The following is a 19,038-nucleotide window of genomic DNA, read 5'->3' as shown; positions in this document are numbered from 1 at the left end:
TACAACTATTTTTTATTCTAAAACACTTGCCATATTGCACACTTTTGTCACTCGAATTACATAACCTCACTAAATTAGTATTATAATAAAAAATATCGATATAACTAAATACAGTATCATATAGTATCGATCTATTCAATCGATTACTCGCAAATAAAGCACAAGTATTGACTTGTTCTCGATTGATCTCGAGAAAAATAAGTAACGAAACGATTTTTAGTGACTTCATTAAATTAACATTATAACAGAAAATATCATCGATATAACTAAATAGTATGTATAGTATCGATCTATTGAATCGATTACTCGCAAGTAAAGCACAAGTATGACTCGTTCTCGATTGATCTCGAGAAAAATAAGTAACGAAACAGTTTTTTAGTGAATTTTTCGCGAGAATGCTGTTGGTGTTATTTGTCAAGCGTGACCGAAGGAAAGAGCAGCGGTTTCGAATGAGAAAATTTATGGGTCGCAATGTGTCGACGGAAACCTTAAATTTTAACGTCCCTGTCGCGTACTCGGTTGCGTCCTGCCTTGCCTGTTAAGAACCTTGCGAAGGGGGATTACGAGTTGACTGCCACGAACATGGAACATCAAGGGGTGGTTCCACTCTCTCCACGGTGGGGGAGAATCAGAAGTATGGTGGTGGCTCTATGGTAGGGAGATGTGTAGACAGTGCCACAGGAAAAGGTGTAGGGAAGAGGGTAGGTTATGGGGTATAACGCGACGAAGAACATCCGAATAAAATAATAATAAACCACGGATACATTTCAGCGCACGTTGCTCCTTCTTCCTTCCTGATGCTTTGCTTGTGTCTCTTCCTACACTGAATATTTTTCTTTTTGTGTTGCTCGAAATAAATAAATCGGATTCGAGTCAAACGAGCATAATAAATAAAGGTTTGTTCAATTTTTTATTTATTTTTTAAATTATTTGTTATAAATAAATATTTATTTTTCATCTAGTAATTCGATATGTTCATTTTTCTCTCATTTCTTTTCTGTGTCAATCTTTTTCATATTGGCAGATGACATATGAATAGTTTATGCGAGATAGATCGTATTTAAAATGGTTATTTTTCTTTCAATATGAATAATGAAAAAAATATTTATTTATTTAACAGAGAAATATTTTCAGAATTTTTGAGTATGTAAAACAATAGATTTTACATATTTTTTCTTTTTATCGATTCTTATGTTTTTGCTAATGAAATCTTTTCTGTACAAAATGTTGTTATCTTTATTTATTCATAAAAAAATTTATCAAGTTAATTTGAAAATTTTATCCATTTTGATTGTTTAGTATACGCAAGACTACCAGTAGACTGATTATGCAAATGAATGCTACATTTTAAGGCTTGCATGTCATGGATCGATATAATTTTCTGTGATTTAAATCGTTACAAAAAAACATGGATTCTGAGTACTTGGATTAAGAAGATTAATTACAGTGCGAAATGATAATATACATCTTTAAACATAATATAAATGAAATCCATAATTAGAAAAGAATTAAAAACAAACTTATTAGTATAATTTATTTTTAGATATATTTAACTTATTACAATTTAATTGTGTAGAAAATACCGAGTAATTAATGATAAAACAAAGATAAAAGAAAATCTTAAGAAATATTCATAAATTCATAAAATCTTAAGAAATAAGAAGAATTTTTCCAGAAATTTATCCATTATTTTATCGATCAATTGAACCAAACAATTGATCTGGCTTGAAAGTTTCCAAGATTTCTGAATGGTTGAATTGTTGTGAGCCATAGCGATCATCCAATAGATTCGCAGATCATATATTTATCGTGACTGTAAGAAAAGCTCATCGAGATATTTCTTCTTAGAGACAAATCAATGGGGCTGTCGAGTCGGCGGTCGCTGTTTGATGTCAAGAAAGAGCTCGACCCGCTCAGATTCAGCTATCTCGATGTCGTCGCCGACAGCGGCATCCTACTGCGATAACGCCATTATGCGAATTCGAGATTTGCATATTTCAGAAAGTGCTGCACAGGAAAGCATAAACAACTCTGGTCGCTCTGCGCAACGAGAGCGTTGTGGCTTCCTCGTCAGAAGAGTTACACGCATGGAAGATTTACGGAGAATCCAACGGTTTTCCTTTTCCCTTCCTCCACCTTTTTTCCACTTTTTTCTCCCGTCCTTTTTTTGCTATCTTTGTTATTCTTTTTTTTCTCTTTGTTCTTCTTTTTTTTTTTTTTCAGAAAACCTCTTCTTACTCTACTTTGTATTCAGACATAAATGCATGAAATGGAAATTGGTTGAATACCTCCGGATGATCATTTCGGAATGGAGGACGAAAGAACCGGTCCAACAATTTTACTAAACTGAAACTTGCGGTTTTCGGATTGAATCTTAACTAATCTTTGGACAATCATATTTCGGCATGTTAATTCGGATGCATCTTGAAATAAGTAGAAGATTGTTCGTACATATGATTTTGTTATTATAAGATCTGATATTTCATTGAAATTTCAGTGAAATATGTGAAGCGGATTATTGAAGTGTGAAAAATGTTGTTTCTTTTTTCTTCTTATCTTTCACATATTTAGAATTAACTTGTCTAGGAATTTTATAATATAAATATTTAATTCAGATTAATACTTTAAGATTTTTAAATTCAATCATGAAACAATATGAATGTAAGATAAGAATACCATTTAAGGTGTGAATGAATATCAATTTAAGATAAGATATAACATTTTTCGGTTATAAATATTATATATTATTATATTATTATCTTGTTTTATCATGAAAATTTATGGATGTCTCACTTCTATTCACCAATGCTGGCAACACAGCAAAACAGTAAGCATGAGACCACCAACAGATAAGAGTTAGGTCGGGTAGATCGCGTTTTCCACGCATTTTAATGTGAATAGTCGCTTATCAGGACAGCATAAAGCGTTTCAATGCTAGTCTCACCGTAAGTGGTGGAACGCGCGAAAATCGCGCGTCACTTACATAAGTAATATAATTGATTCGTTACAAGCGCTCCTACACGGCAGATAAGTTTATCTGCAACACGCATCGACGAAACCGGTTAGATAACGAGCACTGCTACATCATATAATAAGCTTTAATTATTCGGATAATGAGGCTCGCTATCCTCTTCTAATGACAAATAGCACCGCTTCACCCATAAGCCACTGCAGCACACTATCATGAAATCTGCATGTCGGAACTTTCAAACGAAAAATGACACTGATTTTCGAGCTTTTATTAATCTACTAGTTTAATCTACTTTACTGTTATTATCCATTATATTATTTTAATATGTTTATTTTAATATATCTTAAATGTTATATCTTAAAGAAATATCCTACATGTATCTTTATAAAGTGATTGGAATTGAGAGAAAATATGAAACGACACAAATATAATTTAATCTTAAATTTCGATGTTTAAAAACAAATATCTCGAATGATATAGGATTCAATGATATATGATATATGATATAGGAAAACCAGTGATAGACCATAATTTTAAATTGTAAGTTTTGTATCATTTTGTTTTATTCTGTTTCAGTTGTCAATTAATTCAATGAAGAACTGAACAATTTATTAAAATCATTTGAACAAAATCCGAGAAATAAATTGATCTTGGATCAAAGAACAAAATTCTCCAGGACATTACACATCTCTTAACGAGCAACCATTTTAATAAACTCGTCACACTGGTGCACGAGCCAAGAGTTAAGACGGGGGGAGGACCTTTCCAACTTGAATTTCAATTTTCACGCGATAAGTCCATAAAGCATCCGAAAAAGAAGGAACGCCGAGATCGGGTAAGGAATCGCTGGGAAAGATCTCATGGAACGAAAAACGCGTTTGCCGTCGAATTCCAGCGATCAAAGCGAAGAAAGAAAGGAAGCTGGATGATATACCGGTGGATCCACGTTCCACGCCGGATATTTACGTGTAGCCCGATGGCCGAACTGCTGTCGAACATCGGGTTTTACAGCGTCGAGCAACGGCGTATCGTGGACATCATCGAGAGCCAAGGATCCGGCGACTGGTTACACGCAAGTAGATGGATGAAGGTGGCTGGAACAAGGTGGCGGCTGATGGGTGTAAATTCGAGATACGATCTTCTCTCTTCTGTGTCCCTTTCCAAACGGATTTACCGACTGCTGCGCATTCTGCCTGCTTGGTTTTACTTGGTTTTTAATTATCCCCAGGGTCTCCGAGACAAAGGCGTCGCCGCCGTTGTTAGCCAGGTAAACGTTGCTTCATTCTATCTTCACCAGGAAAACGAGGAAAATCAGAAAAGTCTGACGAATCTTTTCGAACATGGATATGATGTATTAAGAAGTTGAAGAATTTTTGGAATGAATCGATTCAATATGTAAATGTGTTTCAGAATTATTTCAAAGAAATTTGAACGATGAAAAATCGAGATGGAAGATAACTGTTAAGGAGATGAGAATCAACAGTTGTGTTTTTAAGTTATAACTTGATACAAGTATTGAAAGTTTATATTAAATATTGTAATTTATCGATTCGTCGGCGGCAACGATAATATAAGTTTAGTTGTTGGATTAGATACTACTTGCATCTAGTTTTAAACAATATTGTTTACGATTTGGATGAAATGATTCTCATAGACTTACGTTAGAGCGTTAATAAAAGATGTCTCCGGCTGGCCGCATTATCATTTTAATTGCTTCGTTTTGTGTTGAACCTTTTTGCCAGATCCTTATCTCCGCGTCGGGACAAATTAGCACCCCGACTGTGTGTTCGGTTGAAACCTGTTCGCTGGAATCTGCAAATTACCTTTTCTGCCGCCTCGATATAAAGGACGCCGGACATTCGGAATGGTGCGAGCGAGCCTTTTACGCCAGCGATCTTGCACGAGTGTTGCAAGTACAAATGAGCGAATTTACGTTTCGACTCTTGCTGTCGATGCATGTTAAGGAAGTAGCGATAGATTTTGCAACTTTGATAGTCTTGATCGTACACTATTAGATATTTATTGGTTTTATCGATAGGAAAGTTTCACAATCGAGACTCGAATCTTTTTAACGAAATAGAATTTTCTTGATAAAGAATTATGTACAAAAATATAGTGTTTAAAGTGTTTCTTTTCGTTTTTCTTTCTCGTAATCGAGCAACATCTAGACATAGATTGACTTTTTTTCACTGTTTTAGGTGTCGAAAAAGGAGACGAAAGTGACGAATGGCGAACGCAAATCTTTTGAGAACGGTGATGTTATTAGCTGAGAGAAAACATATGAAACATTGTTATTCCCACCATCAATATGCGATATTAGAATCAAATGACGCATTTTCCAAAAGGTATTCAGCTTCCAATATTTTTATTATAGCGAAGATATTGATATTAGAATTAGCAGAAAATATGACAGAAAATATTTATAATGTCACATTTTATTTAGATTTCTGTAATTTCTGTAATTATTATGGCACTTATTATAAGAAAAAGTAATGAACAAGATTGATTAGTGATATTCTTGAAATATCCATTCCAAGACAGACTTTTAAGTTGTTGGAAAAACAGTTTTATTGCTATATTAAACAAAGAAGAAGAGATTTAGAATTTTTCTCTCCTTCTTTTTTTATCTTGTTCACTATGAATCTAGTTTACCAAGATTATATACCCAAGGATGGTTCTATGCAATACCAAAAGAATTCCATTCACCGAGAACTAGGAAAATCCTAGAGATAAGCTTATTGCGACAATTTTTGTCGTTTCCCATTCAGGCAGAGAACAAGTTTGAAGAGATTATCTATTAATTATAGGTCCCTGTAAAATCCTGTTTTTCGCGTGACCAAGTTTCCTTTTCCTTGAGTGATTCGTTCATCTCGATAAAAGATAATTGGGAAAAAGATACGTAGCCATAGTTGAGCATATTCGAGAAGATCCAAGAAACATCTAATATTCATTGAACGATAGTTAGAACTCGATGAATTCTAAGAAGTTTTCAACATGGACGAGCAGCAGAGACACTGATTCCCTGACGGTGGTTAATTACGACGTTCGCTCGTTAATTCACCGGAGTTGATTCGCGATAGCGACAAGCAAAGAAAAGTGGGAGACGACAAACAACTCCTACGAGGAATAACTTCTCATTTCCTACTTACTGTCAATTATTTGGTTAGAGAGCCAATTAACTCGGCTCTCTTCGCGAGCCGTAGCGAGCGACGACGATGCTCGATCAACGAATCGAAGAACGTCTCCTATTCTGCTTACGACTTAATTAATGCGAGCCTCGTCGTTTCATTGTTCTCGATATTTGCATGGAATCCCCGGCCCCTGTTACTAAATTATACGCCATATCTGTTTAACCATGCCGATGCATATTGTACGTGCAATATTCTATTGTTCGAGCCACTGCAGCATTAGATGCGTTTATTAAAATTTCGTCCGCTTGAGCTTTCACCTCCAAGCTCGATTTGTGAAGTGTCCTTTAGTCTCCAATTTTTCCGATGCTTTTAACAATTTTAATCGAATATTGTATTCTTTTTTTTTTCTTTTTTTTAGGTGCTGAAGATTACGAGAGTGAGATATATTATTTATCGGAATCGAATAATCATGTTTATTATTCTTGTAATTCCTGTAATTTCGAAATAGAAGAATTCGAAATTATACATAATTATCAGTACAATTCTATACTATATTTGTACTTCAATCATGAAAATAGTAAGTAAATATAGAGTTTGAATTAAAAACATAATTTATTAGTGCGAATAGGTATCTCAAACAATTTAATCAAATCTTCTTGATTTTTTCATAGCAGAAAGTAACAAAAAAATATATTTAAATATCAAAAATTATTTTTAATTATAATAAAAATGATTAGGAGTAATGCTAGTTTACTTCATGCTAGTTTAGGTGAGTATCATTGCAAAGAACTTTCAATATTTCTAAAATTAATTTGTCATCATTTCTATAAACATATGAATTATCTCTAAACTTAAATCAATATTTTTTAGATTTCATTTTAATTCTCGTGCCATCAAGAAAAAACTGCTATCTGCTATTTTGTATAAAAAGCATGGTCTCTGAATGGCGAATTAATTTGTTTCCTTCACTGGGAAAGATGATAATTACAATTGTTCAAATGGATTAACGTCTTCAGGATACGATTCAAGTACTGTGTTGGTAAATTCAGTCGAAATATTTAATCGGTTCCTCAATACCAGACAACTCGCGTGCCCATGATAACGAAACGCGAGGAATCGGGGAAAGGAAAACCACTCGTTTAGCCGGCCGTTCCTCATCGTTCTTTCGTACGGTGTTGTTGTCAATCGTCGAAACGAATTTTCGACAGAGGACGCAAAGAGGACCGATGTCGGGCCCCCTGCTGGGGTATCGGTTACGCTTAAACCGCGTTTAGGGCTCTCGAATGCCGGCTTTTTGAGACAGCAACCCGATTGTTGTAGTGATGGATTGAAGAAGCAACGAATCATCATTGAGTTTTTTTTTTTTTGGTTTTTGGCCGTTAGTGGAATGTGGGAAATGATCGTTTACGGATAATACAAGATGGTGAAGAAAAGGAAAGATACAGAATGCGTATCTACAGACTACTTTTAGAGAGGTGAAAATTATATGAATGTTTACATGAATGCACTACTTGCAAAACTTTATTTTATTAGATTACTTAATGGCAATAACATGATCAATTATATTCTAATATTTTCTTTTTTACAGGAAGAAATATAAAAATTTTAATACGTCTTTGGATCATTTTTACTTTCAATTCTCTATTATTAAAAAAAGAATTCTACAATTTGGGATTAAAGAAATTATCATGGAATGATAAAAATTTGATTTCGAATTTTCTATTTTTAGTCTCCCAAATTTTGACAAATATTTGGATCTAAAGAATGTTATAAAAATTAGAAAGGAAAGGAAGAAAATACATCTTAAGAATTACTTTATCGCTAATAACAATGACAAACACGAGCTAAAAGCAGCTAATCCAGTCGGGGCGCAATTAAACATGAAAGTTTGCGAGCTCGAAAAATAGAGAAATGGAGCCATCGCTACTTGCATGGCCCTGTGGCGAAGGACCCGGGAGACGGTGGCGCCAAGAAGATCCGTATCTTGGCGCGGGGCACCGAGAAAGGGCCCCCGGCTTCCCCCCACCAGCGGCAGCCCTCGTCAAAGATAACATCTGATTCCGAATCGTCCGTTCGCTCGTGTAGGCTTCCATGTAGCCCGACTCGTTTTCTCGGGCCCCGGTACGAATGTCATCGTGTTCGCTTCTTACAAGCGGAACGGGGCTTCGAAAGCGGCCCAACCCTCTCCCCCGCTCCCGTCAGCCCCACTACTACGTCGCGTCAGGTGCCTTCGTCAGCGCCGAATTAACGACTGTGCAGACCCACGGCAGCATGCTATAGGAACAAGATCGAGATTAATTGCTAGCCATGAATCGAAAGAAAAGCCCCCGATCGAGTGGTCTCGTATTCAAGCCCGATTGTCCCTGAGAGTTTTGTTAATTTATTGGTTAATGCTCATGGATATGTTTCATGGATGGGAATTTGATGAAGGATGAATGATGCTACATGATGACAGTTTGGTGTTTTTTTGAAGCTTGATTCAAGAGAATGTCGTGTGGAGTTTTAATTCTTTAAAAGTCAATATTGACTCAATATCTCATTTCTAATTTTTTTTTTTTTTTTTATAGTTAATATCTTATATATGTTATCGAACTCCATTTTTAAAAGTTATATTTATGAAAAGGAATTCCAAGAATTGAATTTTCCTTCGTGGTTTCTATTTCTACTTCTTCTTCTTAAATTTAATTATTTTATTAAATTTTATAAAAAAAATTTATAAAAATTTATACTTATGGATTGAAACGAGAATTTATATTTATACTTTTCAAAAATATTGCACTTACTTTTGATTCTCGATAAGAGAATTTTTTTGAAAAAGAATTTGAAAATTCAATTTGAAAAATAATTTATAATCTAATTCATAGATGGTAGTAATATTTATTTGAAATGATTGACTTGAATATAGGTGCAGTTTATTGCGCATGCGCATGATAGAATGCGACATCTATCTTATAAGTAGTTATAGAATTTGTCGACGTAGTTTTCGTGAAGTGGTGAATTTTTGAAGGAAATTGTTCAAGAAATTTCAAGAAACAGATTTTCTGGATCTTAGTAGTTGAATAAAGTGCATTGATGTTTCTAAAAGTCATATCGAAAAGGTATTGTATGAGTTTATAGATAATTTTATGCTTTCATTATCGAGTCGCGAATTTTTCGATTTGTAGCAATATCTTTTTGAAATGATCGACTTGAATATAGACGCATTTAGTTTATCGCGCATGCGCATGGTAGAATGCGACATCTATCTTATAGGTAGTTATAGAATTTGTCGACGTAGTTTTCGTGAAGTGGTGAATTTTTGAAGGAAATTGTTCAAGAAATTTCGAGAAACAGATTTTCTGGATCTTAGCAGTTGAATAAAGTGCATTGACGTTTATAAAAGTCATATCGAAAAGGTATTGTATGAGTTTATAGATAATTTTATGCTTTCATTATCGAGTCGCGAATTTTTCGATTTGTAGCAATATCTTTTTGAAATGATCGACTTGAATATAGACGCATTTAGTTTATTGCGCATGCGCATGATAGAATGCGACATCTATCTTATAGGTAGTTATAGAATTTGTCGACGTAGTTTTCGTGAAGTGGTGAATTTTTCAAAGAAATTGTTCAAGAAATTTCAAGAAATAGATTTTCTGGATCTTAGCAGTTGAATAAAGTGCATTGATGTTTCTAAAAGTCATATCGAAAAGGTATTGTATGAGTTTATAGATAATTTTATGCTTTCATTATCGAGTCGCAAATTTTTCGATTTGTAGCAATATCTTTTTGAAATGATTGACTTGAATATAGACGCATTTAGTTTATTGCGCATGCGCATAATAGAATGCGACATCTATCTTATAGGTAGTTATCGTGAAGTGGTGAATTTGTCGACGTAGTTTTCGTGAAGTGGTGAATTTTTGAAGGAAATTGTTCAAGAAATTTCAAGAAACAGATTTTCTGGATCTTAGTAGTTAAATAAAGTGCATTGACGTTTATAAAAGTCATATCGAAAAGGTATTGTATGAGTTTATAGATAATTTTATACTTTCATTATCGAGTCGCGAATTTTTCGATTTGTAGCAATATCTATTTGAAATGATCGACTTGAATATAGACGCATTTAGTTTATCGCGCATGCGCATGATAGAATGCGACATCTATCTTATAGGTAGTTATAGAATTTGTCGACGTAGTTTTCGTGAAGTGGTGAATTTTTGAAGGAAATTGTTCAAAAAATTTCGAGAAACAGATTTTCTGTATCTTAGCAGTTGAATAAAGTGCATTGACGTTTATAAAAGTCATATCGAAAAGGTATTGTATGAGTTTATAGATAATTTTATGCTTTCATTATCGAGTCGCGAATTTTTCGATTTGTAGCAATATCTTTTTGAAATGATCGACTTGAATATAGACGCATTTAGTTTATTGCGCATGCGCATGATAGAATGCGACATCTATCTTATAGGTAGTTATAGAATTTGTCGACGTAGTTTTCGTGAAGTGGTGAATTTTTCAAAGAAATTGTTCAAGAAATTTCAAGAAATAGATTTTCTGGATCTTAGCAGTTGAATAAAGTGCATTGATGTTTATAAAAGTCATATCGAGAAGGTATTGTATGAGTTTATAGATAATTTTATGCTTTCATTATCGAGTCGCGAATTTTTCGATTTGTAGCAATATCTATTTGAAATGATCGACTTGAATATAGACGCATTTAATTTATCGCGCATGCGCATGATAGAATGCGACATCTATCTTATAGGTAGTTATAGAATTTGTCGACGTAGTTTTCGTGAAGTGGTGAATTTTTGAAGGAAATTGTTCAAAAAATTTCGAGAAACAGATTTTCTGTATCTTAGCAGTTGAATAAAGTGCATTGACGTTTATAAAAGTCATATCGAAAAGGTATTGTATGAGTTTATAGATAATTTTATGCTTTCATTATCGAGTCGCGAATTTTTCGATTTGTAGCAATATCTTTTTGAAATGATCGACTTGAATATAGACGCATTTAGTTTATTGCGCATGCGCATGATAGAATGCGACATCTATCTTATAGGTAGTTATAGAATTTGTCGACGTAGTTTTCGTGAAGTGGTGAATTTTTCAAAGAAATTGTTCAAGAAATTTCAAGAAATAGATTTTCTGGATCTTAGCAGTTGAATAAAGTGCATTGACGTTTATAAAAGTCATATCGAAAAGGTATTGTATGAGTTTATAGATAATTTTATGCTTTCATTATCGAGTCGCGAATTTTTCGATTTGTAGCAATATCTTTTTGAAATGATTGACTTGAATATAGACGCATTTAGTTTATCGCGCATGCGCATGATAGAATGCGACATCTATCTTATAGGTAGTTATAGAATTTGTCGACGTAGTTTTCGTGAAGTGGTGAATTTTTGAAGGAAATTGTTCAAAAAATTTCAAGAAACAGATTTTCTGGATCTTAGCAGTGTTGAATAAAGTGCATTGAAGTTTATAGCAGTTTATAAAATCATATCGAATAGGTATTGTGTGAGTTTATAGATAATTTTATGCTTTCATTATCAAGTCGCGAATTTTTCGAATTGCCCACGTAACTTCACATGCCTAATATAAGATATCGTGATTTCAAAAGTTTGAATTAATTATGAATTTGAAATATATTTTGATAGAACCATATAATTATTTTATTTATTATTATCGTATTGTTCAATTATAATCAACGTACCATTTATCGAACTTACAGCCAGAGGCCGAAAAAAGCTTCGTAGGCACGGTCAACAAAAAGTGAACATCGCTGGAAAAAATCAAGCATTTGTATTCCGCGGAGATTTTTCAACGGCGGCCGGACAGTTTTCTCATTTCGTTTATGGCCAGCCATAACATAACTCCGGGACCTACTACCGCCGCTCGACAAACACCGAAATTTCGAGCGGCAAAACACAAAATCAGACACGAATATGCGTGGGTGGAATGGAGTAGCATCCTGGCAACACTTTGCCAAGCAAGAAGACATCGCTCCGTTTTATTCATAACATTGTCTAGGTAATTGTTAAATTCAAACTGCGTCATTTATACAAGCAAATATTAAATATAGTATTAATTTTTGTTAAATCATTGTGTTTCGTGTTTTTTTTTAGAAAGATTATAACGAAATTGAAGATAGAATCACATTTGAACATACACAAGTTATTATCACTTCCATCTGAATATTAAATAGTAAGTTTTTTTTAAATCAATTGCAATAGTATTTAAAAAGTATTGATCTAATTTTAATCAAGTATTTTCTCGAACAATTATGATCGTTATCGTTTTTCGGTGTTTTCTAGACTTATGTTATTCAACGAATTCACATTTTGAAGACATTGAATCTCTTCACTTACATCATACAAATACCTGTAAGTAATGTTTCTTTCTATATTCAGTTTCAATAGTATAAAGTACTCCAACAATAGTGATTCTATGAGCAAATAAGGGCATATTTATTGATAATTATCATCGATATTATTCCATAATCATTAACCAAAGAACATAATATCCCGAAAATATCAATCCACTCTTTTTACTCGATGCGTCTCTCGTTTCGTTCTTCCCATGACGAAAAATGTTTGTCACTAGGCTAAACATTTTTGAAAATGAAACAGCCAGTTCCAAACGGAGACAGGTTCACGCTAAATGGCGGTCAGACGAGGCATGTCGCGCGCCACGGGGTTCCCGGTCAAAGGCGCCGGCGATCCTGCTAACCCCTTCCATTTCGGTCGGCCCTGTCACCCCTTTTCCCTCGGCTGGCATTCGTTTTCGGGGTCCCGGTATGCGGCCACGATATTCTAATGGCGTCAGCGCATGCGTTACGCGGATGCTCGTCGCGGAACACCAAGATAACTTGATTTTTATCGGCCAATCGTGCCAGCATTCGCAGAATAGCGCATCTTGAGATTCGTGTTGACAATGTTCACAATGACACACAATTGTGATTATTATGCGAGGTGTAACGATTAAATAAATAGGTAGAAAAGTATTCGAGGATTTGTTAAACAGGATTCTGAAATTAGTTTAAACGAATAAACCGTTAAGTTACATTTTAATTAATCAAGTTATACAAATATGTTATTGAATATTATTAACAATATTATAAAAGCTTTCGATATAGTATAAAATTCAAAAATCTTCGTAATTATGAGAAAAACTGTATATAAATGAAAAGAGATTCACGATATAAGCTAGAAGCTGAACGAAGAGCCGTTCAGACACAAATTTAACGTCGGTTTGCTGGTTTATCCAGGCAATTTACAAATTGGCTTCCGTTCTTGCGTTTCTTAGGCATCCAGTAATCATTAGACCTCGCTGGATACCGTTCATTTGAGTTTGCTTCTGCGAACGACTTAGCATTTCTACCTCCACCCTCGATGGATAGCATATGGTTAACCGAAATCTTCTGAACGCCCGTATTAACATAACGTCGATGCGCACCTGCTCGACGAAAAACGTAAATTGAACGATCAAAAATGTTCCTCTCTAACGATTTCTTTCCATTATATACGCACACTTTGATCTTCTTCTTTTCTTTGCTTGTCATCGAAAATAACCCCAATCATCCAACCCCAATTGATTTATTCTTCTTCTTGAAACTCACCTATAGACAGTTCTCATTTTCTTCCAAATCTTTCCTTCCCAACAATGTTGTTTTGTTAAAGATTACAATTGATTAATTTTCTATCCTTGTAAAAAGACAAATAAAAAATCACCATTTGCTTCGAACTTCAGAAAACGTTGAAACAATAAATTATAATAATCAGATATCACTCCATTTTAGCACCAAACTGGACTTTTACTTCATCCATCGAATAGTCCTCAATTGTTCAACCCCTCGAAGAAGGACCACCTACGAGGGCCAAAAACAAAACTCGTCCAACAGAACAGACCAGGACAAGCGTATCCAATGTAACCCACACTTGAACAATCCTCGGCCCGGCCGTTTACCAGACGAATCCCCCCTTTTTTCAAGGGTAAGTCTCTCGATTTTATCTGAAATCGATGCTTTCGTCGCGCCCGCGCTCTTCCCCGTCCCTTGATGATCCAGCGGGCTGCTTTTTCTCTGGAAGGCCGACACATAAATACGGCAAGATTAATACGCAGCCCACAAATCCCAAACAGGCCGTAGTTTATTGTCTGATACATCTGCGTGGCTACCGTGGGACGCGTGTAATAAAACGAGCACGAGCTTGCGCGAGGAGCGGGGCTCCTTATCTCGAACGCTGACCGGATCGAATGTGTGACAGACTGCCGACAATATTGCACATTCCTAGCCGTCTATGAATTCGCCTAGGAGTTTCCCCATCTCCTCGCGCACCAATCCTCGTCTATTTGTCAGGGTGAACGTCTGTTAAGGGTGAAGCCCGTCGATCCATACATATCGTTTAACGCCACCGTGACGAATTTGTAAATCGTTATTTGGATCGGTTTTATTGTGGTTGGATGGTCTGATTCCTCTAGAATCACGCCCTTACGGTTATTGGCGTGTTACGAGTATATACGAGGGGTGATTGATTTTTTTGGTTCAGAAGTTATGGGTGGTGAAATTTAATGGATTTTGAAAATTAGGAATTTCGATGATCGAATTACGGGGAATAATTCCTTGACTTGTTATATGGAAATTTATTATATCAGTTTAGGGAATCATATTTGGAATTGGTTTGGAGAGTATCGTTTGTTCGGTGGACTTTCTAGGATTGTTTAGAATAGATATTGGAAATTTGGATATTGTCAATGTTTAATTATATTATATATAGGTTAGTAGTTGATAGAAAATACAGTCTGATTCATTCTTGTTAATTAAATGTATCTAAAATTAAATGTAAAATTAAACATCCTGTATCTACTTATATATAAAATATTCCACTTTTGATGGATCGCCATAAAATAATATTAATCAACTTCAACGAAGAAAAAAAATATCAATTTATTATTGAAGATTTTACACCCGATACAAAGATCTTTCTAACAGAGCACAAACTAATTTACTCTTCATCTTACTCACTCACCTTTGTTCTAATTGCAGATCCACGAGAGGAATATTTCTCGGTGCACGATCTTTTCATTCTGCCATCGATTCATCGAGATGCTTCCGCGAGATGTGCACAGCTGATCATTGGAACCTGTTGCGAGGGAAAATTCCGAAGATTCATCGTTAACGTAAGAATGATCCAAACCCAACAACGTTGCAGCAATCGTAAGTGCTTAAACATATCATATTTTACGCTTGTTTTGTCATCACGCGTTCGATATTTCTCCGAACTTATTAAAAGAGGAAATCGACATTATATTTTGCTTCAATTTCCACGTTACATACGCTTTTACTTGCTCTCGAGAACAATTGCACTTTTCCATTGCACAAATTACAAATTTCTTAGATTCGCGTTGAGTATTCATCCGATCGAAAACAATTTATATAGAAAAATTTAAATGAAATTTCTCCTTTGACCCGAAACTCGAGATCGTTGACGACGAAACGAGCTACTCGAGCCAGCTCGCCCCAATCGACATTCCAATTCCTCCATAATTCTCGTGCGCAACTTCTAACGCAGATTCGACGTTTCGATACCCGTCCTTCCCTTCCGTGGACAACCCCTAATTACGCAAAACCGCGATTAGCAATCGAGAGAGAGAGAGAGAGCTTACCTTTCTGGGACGCAAAAGTGTCGTTTTCGGAGGAATCCGCTTCGAAGCAGCACGTCGAACAGCTCGGCGGATGGACGGACAGATGAATCGGACCAAGTCGCGCGGGAAGCCTCGGGGAAATGGCCGGGCTAATGGACAGCGCCGCGGTCAATTAGCCATCTCGGCCGCATTCGCGGTTATTAATAGCGGATCGTGATTGAGATCTCTGACGCGACGCGTCTTCGAGGAGCGTTCCAGCTTGTGAACGCTGGTGAAAAGGGAAACGCGATTATCGGGGAAGAGATCGGGAGAGGAGGTTCTTGGTTGGATGGATTGAACTCTTGAACTCGTTGCCGGATAAGGTGAGGCGAATGTTTATGGTAATAACGGTTCGTGATTTCGAGGTGGGTTTGGGGTAGAATAGGATGTTTTAAGAAAGAAAACGATTTTGAATCAATTTTAAATCAAGTAAATGTAGTCGTATTCCTTGATAATTACTTTGAGGGGGAAAAAAATTTGTTATTTTGTATTTTTACTCTCTTGCTTCCCTATGTCGTAACACGTGTTTAAGATAATAGGAGTTGTGTAAATAAGATAACGAATAGATTTGCATCAGTTTAGATCGTTCATAATTGGCCAGCTGATATTACAAGTTTTATTTCAATACTATTATAAATGATAGATTAAATAATTGGAATTATCTAATGAATCTGAATTGTACAGCTGTCTTGAGTTAGAGTGAAATTTGTTTACAAAAATGATTGATTTTATACACACACTTGATCTAATTCTAAGTTACAAAATATAATTCTGATTAGAATAAAAAACATTATTCAATCTATACATAATTACGGGAAACATCGTATTATAGAAATTTGCTTATAATTCAAAGATTGTTAATCTACATCTACCGAAATAATTCGATCGATAAAATATTTACAACGCTCGGATACAATACAATTTGATCAATTTATAATCCAAAATTCAACGCCTAAATCTCATAATCTCAAAGAATCCTCTCTCAAATTAAAACACCTCCGTTTTCCCAAAATATCATCAACAATCCAATATTTGCGATCGAAATCAACACGAAAACAGCTTCGAGTGGCAACAAACTCTATATCTCAAAACATATACATTCGCTCGACACCAAATTAATTATACGAAAAATTCTCCTCTTCGTCTTTTTCAAACCGAACCCATCGTGAAGCCCAAAAGGGAGCACCTCGCGAGACTGCCGTTCCCTCGAGGGCTCCCTCGCGATACCCGCGCAGGAACTAGAGGCCAGGCCAGTGACGGACCACCGGGGAGCCGCCACGCCCCCGGTGGGTCACGTTTTACCCACGCGTTTTACCGGCGTCGCACGCGCTCCAACGCGGACTTCAACGCGGAAAGGTGTGGTGGTCTCATCTTAACAACTAACGCCCGAAATCGAGGACGATGAAAAAGCTGGGAATCGAAAGGGGGTGGGAGCCGCGATGGCGGAGGTGGCCTCGTCCCGAGGATCAAGAGGCGTGTCACCGCGGGGTGAAAAGAGCGGTGTCGACAGGATAATCGTCGGTTAGGCGGCGATCGTTCGATCGTCATCAGCTTCCGCGTCTCTCTCCTCGAGTATTTCTCTTCCTTTCGATTTCGAGAGGAAAGTGTTTTCCAGTCCGTGTTCCAATTTGTAAAATTGATAGGAAATTTATTTTTTCTTCAACGCGATTCCACGAATAAAAAGTGGATCGATCTGGTTTTTCGAAACGGTTTTATTCATTTTGAAAGTTGAGAAAAATTGATGTATGGGAGATAATTCTTCTTCTTCAACAAAACAAGTTGTTTGAGTTATATATCTACTTTTGTAACAGGGATGCGTTTGATATTTAATACACTGCGTCATAGATATAATTTTTGGGCTTGCAATATGATTTTGTGCATATCGAATTTGCATCGGGCGGATTATAGCGTTGATACAGTACAAAAGAGAGTATTACGAGAGTAATACGACTTCTTTTTTGGTTAATTAGTTCGAAAGAAACCTGGTTTCCCTTAGAATTTTGGACGACGGCCAAAACTCGTCCTTCCAAGTTTCCTCTCTTTCCAAATCCGGTTTCCAAAGATCCGTGTGGAGGGAACCACAATTTCCACTAATTATGACGTTTAATCGAGCAATTATATAGCTTTTCCCCTCAGCTTCTTGAAACTTTAATACCATTAAGAAAGTCTCTCCTCGGAATTGTTGTACGAAGATCGATATCCTTCATTCGTATATAAAATTTCTCCATCCATTTATTTCGCCGATTACGCCAATGGTCCGGCGTAACTATCTTCTGTAACAAACTTCGAGCTTCGTCCCACGTTCTTCGTTCCCCCTCGTCTCCCCCTCGGTCCATCCTTCGATCACGAATATCGGACCTCACATCGCGAACGAAACGCTCGTGTCGTGCTTAACGTCCTGTGATCGACGTATATTTTTCGTGAGTACCCGTTCCAGGGTGATGATAAATTTCAACGATATTAATATTTCTTTTCGTTTTATCAATTTCCTCGACAGGTCAAAAATCACATTTAAACGATATATATATATATATATATATATATATATATATTCACGATAGAATGATAGATGTATTAATAATTAGAAATTAGAAACGTGAAATCTTGATGCAATTTCATTGATCGAAAACGATCGATTTAAATTATCGCAATTATCAAATATCGATTCTTACTTGAGCAATTAATTCTTATAACGAAAGAAACAGAAGGATAGGTATATAGATAGATTTTCGATCAGCATCGTATCAACATCGAAAACGTAAACACGATGGTTCTATTGCGCACAAGGAAGAGGACGGTTACGGTTGGATAACGCGACAAATATCGGCGAGTCGTCCACGAATTCGTGTCTAAAGGGATCCTGGTTGTAACCGGCAATTCTGCGCGATTTTTATGAGATCCCGCTTAAGCCCACCTCCTCGTTTTCTAAGGTAGTATTTCTCAGCCATTCCGAAACGAGATAATCGGAGTGGCTCCACGACCGAAACGGTGACCGATCCTCGTAAAACTGTTTCCTAGGCTGTTCGCGGAACAGCTATCGAACAGGCTGCTACTATTTCATTCCTTCCTTCTGTCGTTTCACAAAACGTTCGTCTCGCCGTATGTGTAAACTTAATTTTTCTGCGACGTTAAATCGTTTAAAAAAAGTTATATAAATTTCTTCCCTTCGAAAAATCTTCGAGATAGATAAATAAATTTTCTCCATTCTTCTCTCGTTCCACTTGAAAAAATTCGATCGATATTTTTTTCCGTTCATTCCCGAACGAAATC

General features: G+C 35.9%; 1 protein-coding gene and 2 long non-coding RNA genes across 4 annotated transcripts; 2 read left to right on the top strand and 1 right to left on the bottom strand.

Moving 5' to 3' along the window:
• Window positions 1-358: 358 nt before the first annotated feature.
• LOC105737022 (uncharacterized) lies at window positions 359-2,079 on the top strand. 2 transcript variants are annotated; one of them, XR_001112998.3, is made up of 3 exons: window positions 359-701; window positions 772-896; window positions 1,849-2,079. It is a non-coding gene; the product is annotated as an uncharacterized LOC105737022 (long non-coding RNA). The 2 variants fall into 2 exon arrangements; XR_015292034.1 differs by lacking the exon at window positions 1,849-2,079 and adding an exon at window positions 1,300-1,410.
• A 136-nt stretch (window positions 2,080-2,215) lies between these two features.
• LOC147657640 (uncharacterized) lies at window positions 2,216-8,596 on the top strand. Its single transcript, XM_086908116.1, has 8 exons — window positions 2,216-2,443; window positions 3,548-4,238; window positions 4,714-4,884; window positions 5,170-5,316; window positions 6,521-6,679; window positions 6,774-6,871; window positions 6,973-7,577; window positions 7,691-8,596. Exons 2-4 carry the CDS (start codon window positions 3,897-3,899, stop codon window positions 5,239-5,241), a joined length of 585 nt encoding a protein of 194 aa, XP_086764242.1. The 5' UTR covers window positions 2,216-2,443; window positions 3,548-3,896; the 3' UTR covers window positions 5,242-5,316; window positions 6,521-6,679; window positions 6,774-6,871; window positions 6,973-7,577; window positions 7,691-8,596.
• Window positions 8,597-13,134: 4,538 nt separating this feature from the next.
• Window positions 13,135-17,008, bottom strand: LOC147657639 (uncharacterized). Its single transcript, XR_015292071.1, has 4 exons — window positions 15,751-17,008; window positions 15,114-15,227; window positions 13,617-14,167; window positions 13,135-13,542 (listed from the first exon to the last, which is right to left on the bottom strand). It is a non-coding gene; the product is annotated as an uncharacterized LOC147657639 (long non-coding RNA).
• Between the last annotated feature and the right edge of the window lie 2,030 nt (window positions 17,009-19,038).

Source organism: Apis florea, unplaced genomic scaffold, assembly GCF_048593485.1.
Source record: "Apis florea isolate Af1SG1 unplaced genomic scaffold, ASM4859348v1 contig_3036_pilon, whole genome shotgun sequence".
Classification (NCBI taxonomy): Eukaryota; Metazoa; Arthropoda; class Insecta; order Hymenoptera; family Apidae; genus Apis; species Apis florea.
The sequence above is the reverse complement of the archived record's forward strand: the minus strand, read 5'-3'. Positions and strand labels throughout refer to the sequence as shown.

Bases quoted from the DNA above. Each gene is read 5' to 3' on its own strand.
- LOC147657640 (XM_086908116.1), top strand. From the start codon at position 3,897: ATGATATACCGGTGGATCCACGTTCCACGCCGGATATTTACGTGTAGC. The intron at 4,239-4,713 runs GTAAACGTTGCT...CCTTTTTGCCAG, and splicing joins TCGCCGCCGTTGTTAGCCAG to ATCCTTATCTCCGCGTCGGG. The intron at 4,885-5,169 runs GTACAAATGAGC...TCACTGTTTTAG, and splicing joins ATCTTGCACGAGTGTTGCAA to GTGTCGAAAAAGGAGACGAA.